Here is a 20,574-nt window from a genome sequence, read left to right as displayed (position 1 = left end):
GTAGTTCTTGACATCATTTTGTTCAAATCTTCTTGGGGTTTTTCACATCATTCTATATAAACCTTCTTGATGATTCTTCACATCATTCTATATAAACCTTCTTGATGATTCTTCACATTATTATCTTTAAACCTTCCTGGTGGTTCTTCACATCCGTCTGTTTAGAACTTATTGGTGGTTTTGCATATAATTATGTATAAACCGTTTTTGTGGTTTTTCATATCATTCTGTATAAATCTTCTTGGGGGTTTTCACATCATTCTGTGTAGAACTTATTTGTGGTTCTTCGTATCATTCTGTATAGCTCTGTACAGACGGACAGATATATAGATAGAAACCAACTCAAAAGTTTTACAACAATTCACAGCTGTTATAGAACATCCACTGATCAATGAACACAATATTGTCAGATACGTGAGGCTATCAGCTTTAGTGAATCCAGTTCGCAACTGAGACGCAACTTAGCTATTTCGGTTGTTTGATGAAAATAAGAATTCGACCAACAAGCTGAAAAGCTCAACTTTCTAATCGAAACTACCTGTTTCAGTACATTTCACAGATAATGCAGTTTTAAATGCCTGTTAATGAAGAAAAACCTTTGGCCTTCCATGTATGAACGCGTGCCTGTTAAAGAACCATAATCGTAAGCTTTCCTTGAACGAAGTAGTGCCTGTTAGGAAAGCATCCTTAGGCCTTCTTTCATGCACGAACGCGTGCCTGTTAGGGAAATACAATATTCGGCCTTTCACATACGAACACACTATAAGTGTATTATCCTCCCTTGATGCCAGTGCTGAGAAGAAGTGATAATTACATTAAGAATCCGTTAGTTAATTAATGTAAGAATTCCTATCGTGAACTACTACCATTTCCCTAAACGAGTATTGGTCACATATAATCGTGCACATGCGAAAGGCTTATTTTAACAAAAAGAAATCAAAATGTCAAAACAATGCTTTAAGTTTTTTGTTGGTATGTGTCCATTTTTTTTCTTATGTAAAATGTACTCAAGTTAGACAAAGCTCGCAAACTAAAAGAGGCACAATGAAGGAAGTATAATTAAAATATGGCATTAAGTTTATTGTATGCAGAAGAACGCCCTGGACAACCGTCATTACTTATTAATTTCGATTGCTGAATGCCCAAACTTTGCTTCTTTTGCTGAATGTGCAAACAGTAGCAAAGTTTAAAAAGGGATAAGCGGGCGTACATTGTAAACAAGAAAATAAAATGTACATTTCATTTATTATACGTGTTATGTCATTCTCCTTGTTCAGACTTTCATTTTTGAGAACTACCGGTGTTTACTTGAAATAAATGTTGCTTGAATAAATAAACATTCCTGTCTGACGGGACATGATTGAAGCCAACACGTAAAGACGAATTTGAACTGATGTTGTCATATATGGTGATTCAAGCTTGATGCTGACATGCTATGACGGTCTAGATGGATGTCACTCGCCACGCTATAATGGGTCAGGATTGATGTCGACCTGCTATGATGAATCTGGACTGATTTCAGCATGCTATTTTGGGTCTAGATAGACTTCTGCAACCTATGATGGGTCTGGATTTGTGTCGTTGCATCAGACAGGCCAGGATTTCGTCATGCTATGGAAGATATGGAGTGATGTCGCCAGGCTACTGACGGGTCTGGATTTATGTCGACATGCTAGAGACTGAACATGTGATCTTCTTGCACGGTTGATGAGGCTGAGCTAGATCAAACAATGCAAGACATCCGTTTGTTGCCGGATAGCAACATTGTTAAATCTCTGTTTTCTTAACTTGTTGATTAAATATCCTTTGTTCTCTCTTTCACAGGTGTTTCTCCTGATGTGCAGAGTTATGGAAGTAGTAATGAAGATATCTTCGGGGTAAACAAGAAGAAGAAGAAAAAACGAAGACACAGGTATGTCAAGTAAATAGTTACATCATTTTTTATGTTACTTAACAGCCTCTTAACAAGATAATTCTACAGGAAAATATAATAACTCCTTGTTTTGTTGGGAACAAAATGTTTTCTTCCTTTAACCATTGAATATGAAGAAGAAAAAACAAATAAATTTTAACCTGTTTGTGACCCTACATATACAGTTTATTCTCATTCTTTCTATTATATAAGAAGTCAAGAGAATGAAATTCGTTAAATAACTACTTTCTGAATTATACAAAGTTTAATAATACGTTAGATAATTTGTTTAATAGTAATAACGGTCAAACTAGCCATTCTTTTCTCTTCGCACTACAGTTTTCTTAGTGCAAGAATTTTGGTATAGGCTAATGAACCACTGAAACTTTTAAAACATGTGATCTCATTAGAACTTAACAAGTGTTTGTTCATTTCTTTCAAAGCAAATCCACAACGGGCAGACTATCCGCTGGCTCCACTGCGGGGAATTGAACCCTGTATTTCAGCGTTGAAAGTCCGTAAACTTACCGCTGTTCCATCGTGGAACAGACCTTAATATCTTGTTTGTTTGTAATTAAGCAAAAGCTACGCAATGGGCTATCTGTGCTCTGTCCACCACGGGTATCGAAACCCGGTTTATAGCATTGTAAGTCCACAGACATACCGCTGTGCTACTGGGGGGCAACAAAGATCTAAGTTTGAGCTTATTCATTTGTTATATTTTTCTCCCTGTTATACGAAATAACCACGTTTCCTTCTTCCATCAGAAACATTTTGAACTGCATAAAAGTAAACCGTTGATAATTTCTATCTTCAACATATAACTGGGTCGTTGTATAACTTCATACATACACACAGTCCGATACATATAAAAGACATACATCTATAATATGCATTAACTTTCGGATGCCTCCACTATTTGTTGCTTTTATATTGGAAATGTTTCTGAATTCTTCAAACAGTTCTGGTATTTTTACTCTGTAAGGATTATAGTAAGTCTATAAAAATAATCTCTCAATCCATCTTCTTTACTGTCCATTACACTTGATAAGTGAGCTGAATATGAAAGACCTCAGTTAAAAATAGTCATTTAATTCATCTGGTATTTTCACCTTTACTGCACCTTATGCTAAATGAGTAAGTCACAGTTCTGGTGATAACAATCTGGAAAGAAGGAAAGCAATCAGTCATCAGCTCCTTCCGCTGCACGGTTATTTCTACCTATGGTTATAACACCACAAATGAGGAACCTGTTCAACTGCCTGTCGTGGAGCTTGAACGTTCCTTAACGCAGCCCGGCACGTCATTCACTTTACCAAGCATGCCTTCACTTGGGACACATTTGTTTTTAGCAAACAATAAACGGCTAACCACCACTCTGCAAATATACAAAAATATATATGTTGCAGTGTCGTACGGCAAACTTATCATACAAGTAATATAAAAGAAAGCTTAAAAACGACTGGTGACTGGGTTTGATCCCTGTCGCGGTAAGGAGCGTATACGATCACTTAAGTGCAATTAGTAAATGATGTTTAATATTTTATTTATAACTATTAACTAATTAGTTTTATATTATGTTTAAGCTGCAAATATAAGAATTACTATATTTTTTTCTTGTAAATTCCTACGTTTAGGCTACTAGTCTGAGAAAAACTATATATCTGTGTTGGTAGTTCCTCCTTTTAGACCACTAATCTGAGAAGGACTGTATTTCTGTATTGGTAGTTCCTCCTATTAGGCTACTAATCTGAGAAGGACTATATATCTGTGTTGGTAGTTCCTCCTTTTAGACCACTAATCTGAGAAGGAATGTATTTCTGTATTGGTAGTTCCTCCTATTAGGCTACTAATCTGAGAAGGACTATATTTCTGTGACGGTAGGTCCTCCTTTTAGGCTACTAATCTGAGAAGGACTATTTTTCTGTGACGTAGTTCCTCCTTTTAGGCTACTAATCTGAGAAGGACTATATTTCTATGACGGTAGTTCCTCCTTTTAGGCTACTAATCTGAGAAGACTGTATTTCTGTGTTGGTAGTTCCTCCTTTTAGAACAATATCCTGAGAAGGACTGTATTTCTGTGTTGGTAGTTCCTCCTTTTAGAACAATACCCTGAGAAGGACTATATGTCTGTGCTGGTGGTGGCCGAAATTTGATCTTCGATTTTCTTGATAGAAGGTCTGATGCATTATACACACGTTTAGTTTCTTTCTTCTCGTTTAGGACTTTAATTAATGCCAGGTTGATTGATCATGTTATCAGTTGGATGAACATAAAAATGTTGGCTCATTTTCTAGTATTTTACTATTATTACAGTTGATCTTATAGTATTTAACTATTGTTTTAGCTTATCTTACAGTCTTTTTTGTTTTTAACATGATGGACTATTGCAGATAGATCGATATTATCGAGCCTTGCATGTCTATTATGTTCCTAAGTTCTAACTTTTGTTGATCTTTTTTGTTTCTCCATTGTACGTATGGAATCCACATTCAGAAAGGATGTTGTAAGTGGTATTTTTCTTCTCCTGTATGGTTTGGTGTGTACTATTGTGTTGTGGTTTAAGAATAGGTATTGATTAATAATAGTTTGTGTAGACTTCTAACCATGACGATGATTGATATCTGATAATCACAACCTGATCGGTTTGATGTTGAAACATTTTACTGTGATTAACAATTAAAATACGTTTTTGCTTCTGTCCAGGACTATCTTTACAAGCTCTCAGCTGGATGAACTAGAAAATGCTTTCAAAGAGGCTCATTACCCGGATGTATACGCCAGAGAAATGTTGTCTTTAAAAACTGACCTGGCAGAGGATCGGATACAGGTAAGATCGAATTGTAGGCTCTGCAAAGTGCAACAGAGAGGGCTGTAGGTAAGATTAGGCACGTTTGTTTGTTTTAGCGGAGTGTAAAAGTTGTAAGTCCATAAAATAATAAGTGACCCACTGGGGGAACGGAACGGAAGTGTTAGGATATTGCTTGTTGATTAAATTTAATCTTTACGTGAATAAAGTAGACTGAATGAAAGATATCTTGATTGGAGAATGGGTTAATAGAAATTAGGTTATGTGACATTATTATTATTTTTTTCGATGTAGTAGTTTAAGTATTCCGACAATGTTTTGCACGTGAAAGTGATTTTGTTTTTGTTTTGTTTGTCAACTAGCCTCACGATGTGCTACACATTAAAGTTAACTTTTGTTTTTTAGTTCTTTTACTAATACCATCATGTGTTGCAGGTGGTTATGTCTTACATATTGTTTTGTTTTAGAGCCATATTACCAGATAGTGAAATGAAGAAAGCCATCAAAGCCCCTATGTGTATTTACAATGATGTACACAGAGGGGTGTCTGGCTGGGCTCAACCCCCGCCTTCCTCTTCTTATGCCCCAAAAGTGCCCTTTATCTTAGTCATAAAAAATTGTCCACACCTACTAAAAGACACGCCTGATTCCACACCTTGGTTTATGCAAGTTAGGAAAAAAAATTATTTATTTTTTAAAATGAATACACGCAGGGTCTTGTAGCTCTAATTCTAATATGCTATTATGTCTAATACTCAAAAATTCACTGTTTAATTTTAGATTTTAAAAGTGTTTACAAGACCGATTGAATAGGAATAAAGTTGGATGTGATTGCTTCCCATGGTCTTCAACCCTATGTGTACAAGAGGCAACTCATGGACAACCCCAAACACCCCTTTGAAAAAAAAAGTCTTGTCTTATGATGCGTGAAAACTGTTCTTGTTTTTGTCAATGAGCACATACCCTTTTAATATCTTCTGCACGTCAGTATACGTGCATATACACATTAATTGTGGCTTGTGTGCATCAACTAAAAATTAAACTTAAAATTAAACTTCAGTAAATGTTACTAAAAAATGTTCATAGTTTTTTAAACCACTGTTCGCACTACCGTACGTAACCGTTTATAAATGGACAACTAAATTTAAATACGAAATAGAGATACATTACACACATCCCGTGTATAAATCGAGGAGGGGGGGGGGAGATTTAAAGGTAAAATTTGGCTTTTGAATAATTTTTTAATTTTATTTTAGATACATTTCTTCGCTTAGGAGGCGCTGCAACTCAGCTACAGTAGCTAGTTTAGGGTCGTGGTTAGCAATTTTCGGGCTCAGTTCTGTCCAACAGTTCTCAATGGAATTACAATCTGGAGACTTTGCTGGCTATGGCAATCTTGTAACGTCCTCCTGATCGAAATAATATTGTACAATACGGGCTCTGTGGGCAGTGGAATTTTCATCTTGGAACACAAAGCTATTGCCAAACCTTGCCCTACCATATGGCAGAAATGTAGTCTCCATGTGATGTCTGTAGGAAACGCCATTGACGTTTCTCTGGATGATATTAAGAGCAGTTTTTTTCACCATGATGAATAGCTGCCCAAACATGTACTGCACCACCTCCTGCTCGTTCCCTATGGGAAAGATGGTCTTCTCTCATCTATTCTCCAGACAAACGACGAATACAAATCCTACCATCAACTTTAACTAGTCGGAAACAGGACTCATTTGAAAAGATGACATGTCGTTAGTGGCCTAACTGTAAGTTGGCATGCTGTCTTGCCCAAGTAAACGGTGATGATGGTGAAATATGGTTAATATCGGTTGGCAGATAGCATTTCTTTCAAAATAGCCTTTTTTGGTCAGTCTCCTATTCACTATTCTTCTAGATACCCTGGAATGAATGTGTTAATGCTATTTCTGTCGTAAGGTGTTGCAAGACTTATTTCGACATTGACGTGTTAACCTGATAAAACACGATCATCTCGAGCAGTATTTTTCCGCTTCTACCAATAGATGTGCAATCGTTCTCATACAGCGCAACTTAGATAAACTAGTTTTCTAATTATATATTCCCCCAGAAACTAGGCATTCTAAAAATCCTCTTAAATTTAGCATACACTACCTACATCACAGAAAACACAGATGAAGAAGTAACACACTTAACTCAATGCTTTACTAACATAAACCAATTTCCTATCAAAGTAGTTACACAAACTATTAACGAATTAAAAAAAAAAGAAAAACACAGACAAGACAAACGTAAAAAATAAAAAATAAATAAAACACACACACACAATAGAACGAAAGCAACCTAATCACTTTCACTATCCCACATATACAAAATATTAGCATACTTCTAACAGAGATTTGGAAAAGACTAGCATGTAAATATAACTTTAACATAAGACTAGATCATTTTCACTGATGAGATGAAAATTATACAATTATTAATAAAACTATGTAATGATTTTTATGTTTTTTTTTTTAATTTCGCGCAAAGCCGTCTCTAATTTAGCATTGAAAGACTAGAGGGAAGCTAGTTAGTCATCACCACCCACCGCCAACTCTTTGACTTATCTTTTACCAACAAATAGTGGGATTAGCCTTCACATTATAACGCTCCTAAAGCTGAAAGAACGAGCATGTTTGGTGGGACGGAGATTTGAACCCGCGACCCTCAGATTGCGAGTGAAGCGCCCTAATCATTTGGTCATACCGGGCTATGTAATGAATCCACCCCGCCAGGAAACATTTACAAAATACAGTGTGGAAAATGTTAAGCCTTAAAAGAAAGGTTAAAAGAACACCAAAAACTCCTTTCTAAAGTTCATGAATACGAACAAAAACAACCACAGATTTTCTGAACAGAATGTGGTTATACTAAAACACGAACCTGACATTAACAGGTACAAATCTATGTTCAATTCCACGTGGTGAATATAGAACAAGTAGCCTGTTATGTAGCTTGGCGCCAATACAAATCCACATTAAGACGTAAGAGAAGAACAATCAGAGAAGCCTTATCAAGAAAATTAAATAATCCTACAGTCAACAAAGACTCTATATCTGTGTAATTATGATTATCCTAGACATTCATAATTTTTGCCAACTTTCCTCACCAGATATCCCACACATTTATATTAATTTTAATGTTTCATTTATGAAAATAACCGTAAATCAACACGAGTTGACTTGCCTACTCATAAGTAATAACTTTCAAATCTTTAATTTAAATACATTGATCACTCATTGTTATATTGTTGATTTATCTACATAAAACTTTCATTATCGTTATAACCATACTTGAGAATAATCGTACTAGTAGTCCAAACATCGTAAATGCCTAAACCAAAAAATGACCTTCAAAATCTGCTATAAAAATATCTTGTTGATATGTACAAATAATAAAGGAGTTTCTTATTTATTTCCAGTTGTTTTGTTTTCACCAACAAAATTACAAAAGTTCAAATTTCTGTAAATATTTCATATAGCTCAACCAACCCTTTTCCGTAGGAATATAAATCGAAATGATAATAAAAAGTTTATAAATATTCTAACTAATCCTTAAAACTAGCGTACACTGGCACTTATGAGAAAGTGTTTGAGTGTCCGGGGACAGCTAAATTATTCGGTATGTGGAAAGGTTGTTAAATATTAAAGAAAACAATTCCTCCTGCCATTAGGTTTATCACATTTTTTTTTTCTGAAGCTGCTATATATGTTTTGTTTTTTTATTAATTCGTGTAATGTTAGAGGTAATATTCATAACTTTCATTTTAATTTATAGAAAATAGGACGAATGCCAAATTAATATGGATTATTTGATGTCACGACGCTTCAGCGTACTTCCATTATCCAGTTATCGCGGTATTTATACATTCCTAGAACACGTTTATAGATTCGTTGCAGTAACGATGCTTCAGCGTACTCCCATTATCAAGATAACACAATACTTACACATTCTTAAGACAAGTTTATGAATCATTTGATGGGATGACGCTTTGGAACACTCTGCGTAAAGAATTTTTGTACATATGTTTGACTTATTTTGAATATATTATTTTAAAACAAGTGGAATGTGTGCTGTCCTTTTATTGTTCTAATTTATTGCTAACAAGTCACAGACACCTACTGTAGAAGAATCCCAATCCACATATATACATAAAACCTTGACATTTGGCAAGTGAGCCAGGATTATACATATAGTGGTAAACGGCGGCTGAAGAAGACGTGAACGACAGCGGAAATAAATAGGCCTATATAAGCACAACGATAGTGGTGGTGATAATAGTGTAAAGATTACAATCACGCTGTTTAACCGTGTCAACAGATTTTGATAAGTGAATTGGAAGAGGTGAGCGTCTTGGGTTAAAATATAGTGAACTATGAGAGTTTGTTAAACAACAACAAGAACTAGAGAGAGAAGAGTAGCAACAAAAGAGAGATGAGAAGAAACAGAGAAGAGAGGAAGAAAGACTAAAAGAAGAAAATGAGGGAAAGGAAAGACTGGAATAGAGAGAGAAATAATAAGAGCACAAATTGAGAAAGAAGAAAATGAGAGAGTGGAGAGGCTGGAAATAGAGAGAATATGAGCACAAATTGAGATTCCCCAAGCTCATCCAACAGAAAGAAGAAGGACCCAAGAAGACAATGGGGTCAGGGCCAGTCGATCTAGGCTGCCTCAATTTTATGAATAGAAAGACGACATGGAAGCTTTCTTGGAGAGATATGAAAGATTCACGCAAAGACAGAACTGGGACTAAAGCGATTGGGCAGTCTGTCTCAGCGCACTTCTCACAGGAAAGGCCAGTAAATGTATGCAGGCATGATGTCAAAAGATGCCATGGACTATGACAAATTAAAACTGGCGTTGCTGAAATGCTATGAACTTACCAAGGAAGTTTTTCTCCAGAGATTCAGAGAAGTGAAATCTGTCACTGGAGAAACTGTATTTCACTTTGTGGCATGTCTACTGAGATACTTCACAAGATAGACTGACATGGTCAAGTGTGGCAGTAGTTTAGAGGGACTGGCAGATCTATTAATATGTGAACAGTTCATGATCATGTGCTCAACTGACATACCACTTTTCTTAGAGGAGAGAGCACCAAATGACGTGGATGAGATGATTAAGCTGGCAGAACAGTATATGGAAGGCCATGAAGGGAGTATAACTGGCAAGTCCAAGAATATCCAGTTATAGTCGAAACCAGTGACAGCTGACCAGGAGCAGGAGTTTACCAAAGGTGACAGGAGTTTAACAGACAAAAGGGAGAAGAGATTCTATATTTGTTATACAATAGGGCACATTGCAAAGGAGTGCAAGTCCATCATGAACAAACAACAGTAGACATCTCAACAGATAGCAAAGAGATGCTATATGTGTCACAAAATATAGAACATTGCAAAGGAGTGCAAGTCCATTACCAACAGGCAACAGCAAAAATCTCAACACAAAACAACTGGAGCTACCCAAAAAGATTATGCTAGCAAGAAATGAGAAAATATTGACTGTCAGAAGAAACAGAATCCAGAAAACACGCCAGATTCACCATAAGAAGCATCTGCCATTTCCATGATTGATCAGTGTACGACTAATGGTCGGCTCAAGTTAACAAATGGATCAGCAGTACCAGAAGTGATCGAAACATGTTACAAATATCGAGAGATACCAACAAATCACAACATGCCAATAGGCGAAGGCTATGTTGGGGATAAGGATGTAAAGGTCTTATGAGACACTGAGTGCAGTAGCGCAGCAGTGAGAACCATTCTAGTATCTGATGACCAGACGATAGGCAAGTTACATCTATGTGTGTTAATTGATGGAACAGTGAGAATGTTTCCTATGGCAAGAATATATGTACCAGACCTTGAGGCCATGTGTATCAAGGCACCAATATACAATTGGTGATTGAAAACATACATGTAGTAGAAATTTGGAAGCACTAATCAGAAAGAAGAATGATGTGGCTTCTGCAGTCACCACTAAAGCTCAAGGAAAGAAGAGAAAGCAAGATATCAAGCCCCTTAAAGTCTCTAAAAGTGACATTTCGAATGTAAGTTCACGAGAGCTGAAGAAAACACAGAAGAAAGACCCATCATTGTGCCCAAGAGAAAGTGGAATGCAAGACAACATGGAAAGAGACTTACAAAACAGAGGACCGAAAAGGAATATTGAACTGAACCTATCAAAGCAGTTTAACTGGGGAAGCCAAACCCATCAAAGGCAGCCAGAACCACTTCTATAACAAGAAGGTCAAGAATCGACATTTGAAGGTCGGACAGAAGGTCTTAGTTTTACTACCTACAGACAACAACAAACTCGCCCTGCAGTGGAAATGACCTTTTGAACTACAGGAAGTAACAAACAGAATGTACTGTAAAGTGAAAGTGAATAGGAAGATCAAGATCTACCACTTCAATCTGTTGGGGATAGAAGACCTAATAGGTGCAGCTATTGAGGCACAGATGGACAGGGCAGGTGTGGATGTTATAGATGCAGAACCAAAAGACAGCAAATTTGTATAGAAAATGAAGAACTGCTAGACTCAAAACCACTGGGTGAAGATGAGATATACAATGACGTCAACAGAAATGAAGAACTGACTGGCAAGAAGAGGAAAGTGGTACAAAATCTACTGTGCCAGTATATAGATAAATTAGGCAAGACAGATCTCAGGCAACACAAGATTAAGATGAAGACAAGTGATCCTGTCAAGGCAAAGCCCTACCGGGATGCCCTACACGAGGAGAGACCGACAAAGGAACTGTAAATCTTGGTGCAGATTATACAAAGAGACTTAGTGTATGAACTGAGAACAGTCTTTGTATATAGTAGAAAAAATATTGTCAATTGTTATTGTTGGATATACAAGACTGTTTAATGTAAGTGTTACTGTTTAGTTTATTTTGTGACTTAAAATTAAATGATTGTTTAGTTTTGATGACAGGAGTGTTGAAGGTTGATTGTTTTAAAAGCGTTGGTTTTGACAAATTTCGTTACGTAACTCGTACAAGTCGTGCATTGTATATGCAGTTAGATTGTTGTACTAGGCTTTAGTAATATTTTTGATGTCACGTTACTCGAACCTTCGGTATTTTTCTCGTTACCTCAAGTGAGTATTGTTCCATTATAGCGCCGCGTAGTTTATAGAAAGTTAGAGGTCTCAGTGAACAAGATATATATATATAAGTGACTGGCAAGCGCAAGTTCAGTAGAGTAAAATCAATTCAATTGAGAGATAATTAGACAGATCTAGACTGAGTGACTGGCAGTTTCGCCGTGGCCGTCAATTTCTAAAGAAGTTAATATTTAAAGTTCAGTCAAAAAAATTAGAAAACGTGAAGTTACCTGGCATGTGAGCGATTAGCCTTAACTGGTGATTTATGTGGTGTGTTTCACAGCTGTATTGTAACAACAATAATTTGTCTTGTCAGTTGGGTTCTAAAGTAACTGAACCAGCCTGTGTGGGCTTTTGACGAAGAAAAGAGACAATTATTTAAAACTCCAGATACAACTGTGGTAATCAACAAAAATTAAGTGAAATTAAGTCAGAAAACATTAAGTTAGTGAAATTTAAGTTAAACTGCATGATTGTTAGTTTAGCCGTATAGACTTTTGACAATGAAAGATAATTATTTAGGGTTTTAGATACAACTGTGATATCCTATCGTGTAAAGAATTTTTGTACATATGTTTGACTTGTTTTGAATATATTATTTTAAAACAAGTAGATTGTGTGTTGTCCGTTTATCGTTCGAATTTATCGCCAACAAGTCACAGACACCTACTGTAGAAGAATCCCAGCTCACTCACTTGCATAAAACCCTGACAATTGTGTAGAACTGAATACTCACCTTACCTGACTCAGACATTGTGTAGAACTGAATATTCACTTTACCTGGCTCAGACATTGTGTAGAACTGAATACTCACCTTACCTGGCTCAGACATTGAGTAGAACTGAATACTCACCTTACCCGGCCCAGACATTGTGTAGAACTGAATACTCACCTTACCTGGCTCAGATATTGTGTAGAACTGAATACACATCTTACCCGGCCCAGACATTATGTAGAACTGAATACTCACCTTACCCAGCCCAGACATTTTGTGCATTGAATTTCATATAAACAAAAACGTTCAAGAGTCTATCGAACAATAAATTTCCTAGGTATTAATGACCTTTAAACAAGTGGCATCAGAAAAACACGTGTTTATTAAGGATTTTGTTGGAACAAAACGTTAGGGTTTCTAACTTTTGAATCATTTATTATATTTTAATAGTTTAATCAAATAAAAAAGCCAGCGCTATGCAAGAATGTTTTTTTTTTATATAGCGCAAGCTACATCTTGGGCTATCTGCGTCCTACCCACCAGGGTAACCAACCTTGGATTTTAGAGTAGTAAGCTACTAAATATGCCGATGGTCCAACCTGGGAAAAATAGCACATCTACAGCAATTTATTTAATATATATTTGGTTCAGTAATACATTGTTCGTCTCTTTCTTCACTTTCCCAGGTTTGGTTTCAAAACCGACGAGCGAAGTGGCGCAAGACCGAGAAGTGCTGGGGCAAAAGCACCATCATGGCTGAATATGGACTATACGGGGCAATGGTTAGACATTCTCTTCCTCTTCCAGACAGCATTACGAAGAAAAGTGAAGAAGGAGAGCTTTCCTGTGCTCCTTGGTTGTTAGGTAAGTACCTTTGTTGTCATGGCAACAGTTGTGATAAGGCGTTTCTTTGATTGTTAAGCATGTACATTTCAGGACAATATCTGAGTATTCTTTGGTTATTAGATTGCTTCACTTGTTGCCATGGTAACACCCAAGCGGCATATCACATATTATCTTCATGATTTAAAAAAGGTTCAATAACTAAAAAAAATGTTAAAGCACCAAATTTTATTTTACGTAATTATTTAGGAAAAACAACTTATATTTAATTGTTGTATTTTGAGTGTTTTCCTAATATATATAACATTTGACTTATAACATTATCAGTAATATAGTTATAATCGTATTCTCATTAAAAGTGTTATAATTATATATTGTTTTATGAAATGCATTGTATTTAAAGATTTGTTATTTCAGAAGTAAAACCGCTCATTCTAATTAAAGTAAAATCACATTTTTAGTGTGTTTCAGAGAAGAACTATTTTTGCTATTATGATATATCTTTCACTAATGTATATGGTGTTTCAAAGTTTGATATGTCAGTAGGGTGTGGTTCAAAAAGTAAATATCAGGAAGATATGACACGTGATTACTACAGATTTAACAACTTAAAAACGAAAAAGTTCTGTAATCAACATAATAAATTCACGAATTCAAGTTTCTTTAAGATCACCGCTTTTCACAAACTGGAGGGAAAAAGTGAAAAATTAAAACGTGTTATTTTCACACTTCACAACTTGTTGATAACACCAATTAAAAACCAGTTGTATTCAACCGCTTTAAGTTTCCAGGACTTTAACCCTTACTTTGTCCGTGTTGGTACTAGCACTATATACACGATGCCTTTAACTGCAAGAATTTTTGGTATCAGTATTCACATGTAGGGTTAAAATCATCTTCTTATCTCATTTTGTAATAAACAAGATTTATCTAACAGTTTATACTCTATTAACCCTAACTCCCAGTCAGGCCTGCCGAATGTTTAATAGGATAATTTATCCAATTGTGGAGTAAAAGCATGCACTATTACATACCATCTTTGTAGATTTACCATAACATTTGTATCCTATTACCCTATTGTGTTTTTGTTATAGATTTTACAGTTGGATATTATATTTTGAAAATTTGTAAGAGTAGTATTAGTGTACATTTATTAGTCGTTAGTTTGCCTTAATTAAATACAGCAATTTATGAGTAATTATGAAGTTTTAGGCTTATTTTATAACACAAGGTATATTTAAACAGTGTTTTATTATGTATGTTTGTTATTCGTTGCATACATAACAAGCAAATTGAATATATATCCAAACACTATTAATAATATTTTAACAAACTACTCAGATGAAAATGGGCTAAAATGCTTAAGGAATAAACGCATAACTCTACCACCATACAACTGACAAATGCACTAATACATAAACACATTGCTGTCTTAAAGAAAATCATAAACGTCACAGATTAAATGATTTTATTAAAGAAGTGAAATATATTAACAAAGAGAAAAAATGTTCATACAATGAGTTTCATGTTTGTTTAATACGGTGAATGTATAAAAACAATACTTAATTGCACATATTTCAGTTATTTCATAGCAAAATAAGGTAGAACTGGTTAAATATAAATCAGGTTTATAGTTTCCTGCTATTTTTAATACATAAGTGGGTTTATCATCATTAGGCCAGACAATCGTTTACTGTATAATTTTCATTGTTAGAAGTGTAGTTTTCTTGCCTTCTGTCTGGCAAAATGATCAATGATTCTGCCGAAATCCAAAATATGGAATTTATGGTTTTCAGTTGCAAAGGTTCCCAGATCTGTCACTCCGTCTTGGGCAATGGTGGAGTGTAAATACGTTTTTTTTTTCATCGGTTTCCCCTTGTTAAAATATATCTCCCCTTCTGCAACTGTGGCTGGAATTGTGCAGCAAGTTTTGCCAAATGTTTCTTTGGGAAAAGTGAATGTAGCTTGAATTTGTGCAGTTTATTTAGAAGATATAAAGGATTTAATGCCGTATCACCAAAGTTAGCTTTGTGGATAGCCTGATGGCCTTCAGATATTTAATTTCTCTCACTAAGTCTTCTGACCCATCATATCTATACTTGGCAATAAACTCCCTAGTTTTTTAATGTAGCTCATTCTCAATTCTGTATATTCCAAACAAAAAAACCCGATTAATATCTATAGCTGCTCAATATCTTGTAAGCCCAGAAATAACAGAATCTATGATCTTATAAAATGTGTTTCATCTAAATTTTGTCTCCTCTACAGGTTCATTTTCTTCACAATTAGGCATGAAAATACTTGGTAGCTGTTTTTCATTTTGCAAACAGTTGTGGCAGAATATTAATATTATTTGCAACCAGTTTTTAAATCAATCAACAGACTTTCATTGTTGCTCACTACAATATCAATGATAGCTTTACGGCCAGCAATACTTGATTGCGCTAATGGATGATTACAAATACCTTTAACCAGATTCCAGCAATCGAAATGCAAGGAAACGACTGCACATAGTCAGTTATAAATTTAAATTCAGTTCTTTTTTGAAATGTAAAATTAAGTTGAAAATTTTCAGATAGTGCATCCATACTCCCAGGATTGTAAAAGGTGCAAAAGGCCTAACTATCAACTCTGTCCATCGTGTTCCAGGAAGTTCATGAAGAGAACAGCCTATAGTCTTCAGAATAATGCTCCATCGCTTTGGGTTACAACAAAATAGATTGTAAAACTTTTGAACTATTCCAAAGAATGTCCGAGCTCGTGGTGAGAATTTATCCGGATGATTAACTTTTAGTAATAGAGCTTGAGCACCATTATACTCACCAGCCATGTTGGACCCATTGTCATATCCTTGGGCTCTGTAATCCATTATTCCTATTTCATGATCAGCTAGATTAGAAATATCCGCCCTTATCTTCTTATTGCAATCAATATCTCTTAAAAACTTTTCTTGAATGACAAAGAAAGAACATTCTGATGGCATGAATACATACCTCAGGATGTTTATACTTGGTGAGATAAATCAGGTGTTATATGTACCATGATAGCAAAGTATTTTGCTGCAGGTCTTCCCTGTAAAGTAATGTAACATAAATGTTGAGCACAGGTTGCTATGAATTCATTTTGAGACTCACCAGAGAAGTACTGGGATTGAAGATGGTAACCTGCTCGATGAGATTCTGTAACTCTCTCTAAACGCTCCCTTAGGACTAAATCGTAATGACTGAGCAGCTCAATTATTCCTAAAGATTACCATTATCAAGTGCACCAATCCTTTTATGATTAACCACGAAAGGCTAAAACCTTTCTCCCCCAAGAAAAGAACAACACCTATAGTTATCTTTAGGATATCCTTTCATTTGGCTGCTCTTGAAAGAATATTCTTCTCAAGCTACAAATAAACACAGGAGTTTGCTCCAAAGCGTCTCTACAGCTCACGCCACTCGGTATAGCATTTCTTATGATGAACACTTCTCTCATGTTCTGGTAGTCTATCATAAAGTTTCTTACAGCCTGCTGTTAGTAGACAGCCTTTTGTAGTTGTAATTATAAAGAGTGATGTAACAGGAGTCTTGGCAAAAAGTCAACAGTTGAAACAGTAGAAAGCTTGCCTAATATTACTCCAAGCTAGTCAGTCACGTTTACTGTATTCGCCATTTTGCAGCAAAGACTTTAGAAGAGAACTTGGAAAAGGGGAATATTTATGGTGTTGTAGAAGCCCAGCTCTATGTAACAGCTAGTTCAAGATTTTCAATTGATACACTCTAAGCAGTCAGGGTACCAACACCAAAGCCACTGAGCTGGTGTTGCTTTTCAGGAACATTTTTTGAAAATGTTGCTCCAGTATGATTACATTTAGCTGTACATAGTCACTTTGCTTTTCTTTTACATGATATGCTGTGATATTATCATTGTTATTCGTATCAGTATCATTTGACATTTCATCATTGTCAATCGATTTATTCAAAGTGGTAGCACTTGGTTCATGGTAATTACTAGCATCAAACCCCGAATGGAAAGTTTTAGGCTGATTTTCATTTTTCTCTTCCAAACCAACAACACAAAGAGTTTGCCTTCATCTACTTTTAGCATATTATTATTTATTTTTTGTTGTTGTTTGAATTTCCTCTTTTATTACCAGATTTGTTTATATTATTGAGACACGCCTCAATTGGAAACGTATTTTAAATTGAAAAAAAAAGGGGAAATATATTTGATATCCTTAAGTAATCAATATATATTGAAACAGCAAAAAGAATAGGGGGGATCAAATTTAGTTTTATATTTGGGGTTTGATTGGTAATGGCATTGTATCCAGGGCCCTTAAGAAAACCTTGGCACACCAAATAATCCCCCAGATTCCATCGAACTGTGTTTTGGTATGCGGAGATGGGGTTCGATTCCCCTCGGTGGACAAAGCAGATAGCCCAATGTGGCATTGCTATAAGAAAACACACACACACACACACACACACACTACTTAGAGATGAACATGGCCATTTACTTAGGGGCTGAACACCGTCTACTATTTAGGGGTTAATATGGCGTCTTCTTAGGGTCTAGACACAGTCTTCTATTTTAGGGACAAAGCACTGTCGTCTACTTAAGAGTCTGGTCACATTCATTTACTTAGGACTTTGAGACAGCCAATACGTTCGTTAGCTTAGGGCTTAAACACAGTCATCTATTTATCGGTTAGACATAGTTGTGCGTTTATGGATCTGTACATGTCTTTTCGAGTATTACATTTGCTCGTACACCTATAAGTGTTGAACATTGTCATCTACTTCGGGACTAGTCGTTGTAGGTTTTTCTGAAGTGAGCTTGCTTAAATAGTTGTTGAAAATATTCTGCGTTTTAAAACTCAAACGACGAGGAGTTAATAGAATGTTTGTCACTGAACATGGTCCGTAACACAAAACATTGAGTGTAAACGTCCCTCAATATGCACTGAAATGAAAGTAGAACACTTTGTGCGACACTAGAGAACGGACTTTTCACGTTGAAAAAAATGAAAAGCTTCGCCACATTCTATTGGTACTTATCACCATGATAGTAATGATGATCAAACTAGCTAAGACTTTTTGGTACAGCGTAATCCTTTTCATTAAGAAAAATAATACGATTTTCTTTTGAGCTTTACTTAAATTCACAAAATGACTCGATTTACAGTCAGAGTTCTAAATTGCTTTCAATTTTTATGCAATACCTAATGTGTATTTGTAAGTGTATATAAATTTACAACCAACCAATCAAAGCTTACCCTTTGATACACTTTATTTAAATATTAACAAGCTTTTGGTTCCAATAACTAATTTGATTTTATATGCACATAATTACAGATAACACAAGGATACTCTGCGTGTTTTTTTTTGTTTTTTTTTGGAACATTAAGATTACGAGGGGTGGTAGTTTTGTTAAAACTTCGTTGTATATATTTTTTATCACTAACTTTAAAAACACTTTAATCGTTTTCATTTTTAATTAGATAGTATATAAATAGTTGTAATTCAATATATCAGAATAATAAGTTTTGATTAAATTAAAATGAAAACAACTTTGGGCATAAGATTACTTGAAAGCTTTTACAAGCCCTTTAGTAATCAGTATTAAAGCTTTATCATTATTATTATGTGTATCTGTATCCAAAAAAGATTATTTAGATGTAAACTCCTCTTCTACTGTGAACTTAATAACATAATGTTTACTATCCAAACATTTTTAAACAAAGAAATGTGACTTTTCATTTAATGATGGAATGTTTACTATCCAAACATTGTTAAACAAAGAAATGTGACTTTTCATTTAATGATAGAATGTTTATTATCCAAACACTGTTAAACAAAGAAATGTGATTTTCTTAATTTAATGATAGAATGTTTACTATCCAAACATTGCTAAACAAAGAAATGTGATTTTCTTAATTTAATGATAGAATGTTTACTATCCAAACATTGCTAAACAAAGAAATGTGATTTTCTTAATTTAATGATAGAATGTTTACTATCCAAACATTGCTAAACAAAGAAATGTGATTTTTTTATATTTAATAATAGAATGTTTACTATCCAAACATTGTTAAACATAGAAATGTGATTTTTTTTATTTGATGATAGAATGTTTACTATCCAAACACTATTAAACAAGAATTTTTTATTTTTTTATTTACTACACAAACATTGTTGGTGTTAATATTCAACCTGTAAAGATCCACTTGGTCTGATCAAGAATTTCACCATATATAAACGTGTTAAAATACATAAACCATGCTCCTTGTTCTAGTGTCATTTAATTCTGTGTCACAATACACATAAATTAATTTAGGTAAATAAACTATGCCGTTTGCCAGGCCACACTCTCTACTTTATTCTATACCATGTCACAAACACCACCCCTATTACCTCCTGTTAGTGTTCAACCATCACGAAGACCGCAACTTAGGCCTAACACTGACGTCTTCTGGTCATCTGTCGCAAACAGGCATGTACCAGAAGTCCCAGGAAGCAGCGGAAAAACTGAAGGACTCGGACAGTAGTATGGACAACAACGAACAAGAGGAGAAGGGCATTGAGACTACAACTGAAGAAGCACGATCAAAGCAGGCTGTAGCAGGCTCTTGTGAAGAACCTTCAACACTAGTGAGTATGTCTATTAAACACAACAGTTCTTCTAACCCAGTATCTAATAGGGAGGAATTGAGATGTAACAGCATAGACACCTTGGGGCTCAGGGCTAAGGCTCTACAGTTCAGTACCAAGATGTTTCACGTGATAGAAGAGCAAATGGAGAATAATAAGCCAGGGGACTCGAACCAACCAGCGGGACAAGACATGGCGTATCATGAGATAAGGGACCCGAACCAGCCGTTTGGACATAACATGGCACAATATCGACGTACATCACCTGCTCCGAGTACTACCTCAAAATCATCTCTTCAATCGGTAACATCTCTGTTTCAATGAGTGAAGTACTTTATTGGTAATTTTCTCATTTTCATATCATTGGAGAGTTTGAAATTAAACTTTTAATGTACATAATATCAAAAGCATTGTGAATATGCTGAGAAATTGTATAAGGAAATAATATAATTATTTCTTGAATGGATCACTTGTGATCTTCCTAAAGTTAGGTTGTAATTATATAGCTTACCATTTTTAACTGTTCTG

At 35.2% G+C, this 20,574-nt stretch overlaps 1 protein-coding gene across 1 annotated transcript in view; it reads left to right on the top strand.

Moving 5' to 3' along the window:
- The window catches only part of LOC106461864 (visual system homeobox 2-like), a 64,611-nt gene extending 44,241 nt beyond the window's left edge, over positions 1 to 20,370 (top strand). Inside the window, exons 3-6 of the mRNA XM_022388944.1 lie at positions 1,825 to 1,912; positions 4,619 to 4,742; positions 13,252 to 13,429; positions 19,820 to 20,370. Of these exons, the coding sequence (XP_022244652.1) occupies positions 1,825 to 1,912; positions 4,619 to 4,742; positions 13,252 to 13,429; positions 19,820 to 20,370 (941 nt within the window). The remainder of the gene's footprint in view (positions 1 to 1,824; positions 1,913 to 4,618; positions 4,743 to 13,251; positions 13,430 to 19,819) is intronic.
- The last annotated feature ends 204 nt before the right edge of the window (positions 20,371 to 20,574 follow it).

This window comes from Limulus polyphemus, unplaced genomic scaffold (genome assembly GCF_000517525.1).
Source record: "Limulus polyphemus unplaced genomic scaffold, Limulus_polyphemus-2.1.2 Scaffold1049, whole genome shotgun sequence".
In the NCBI taxonomy this organism is placed as follows: Eukaryota; Metazoa; Arthropoda; class Merostomata; order Xiphosura; family Limulidae; genus Limulus; species Limulus polyphemus.
The sequence above is the reverse complement of the archived record's forward strand: the minus strand, read 5'-3'. Positions and strand labels throughout refer to the sequence as shown.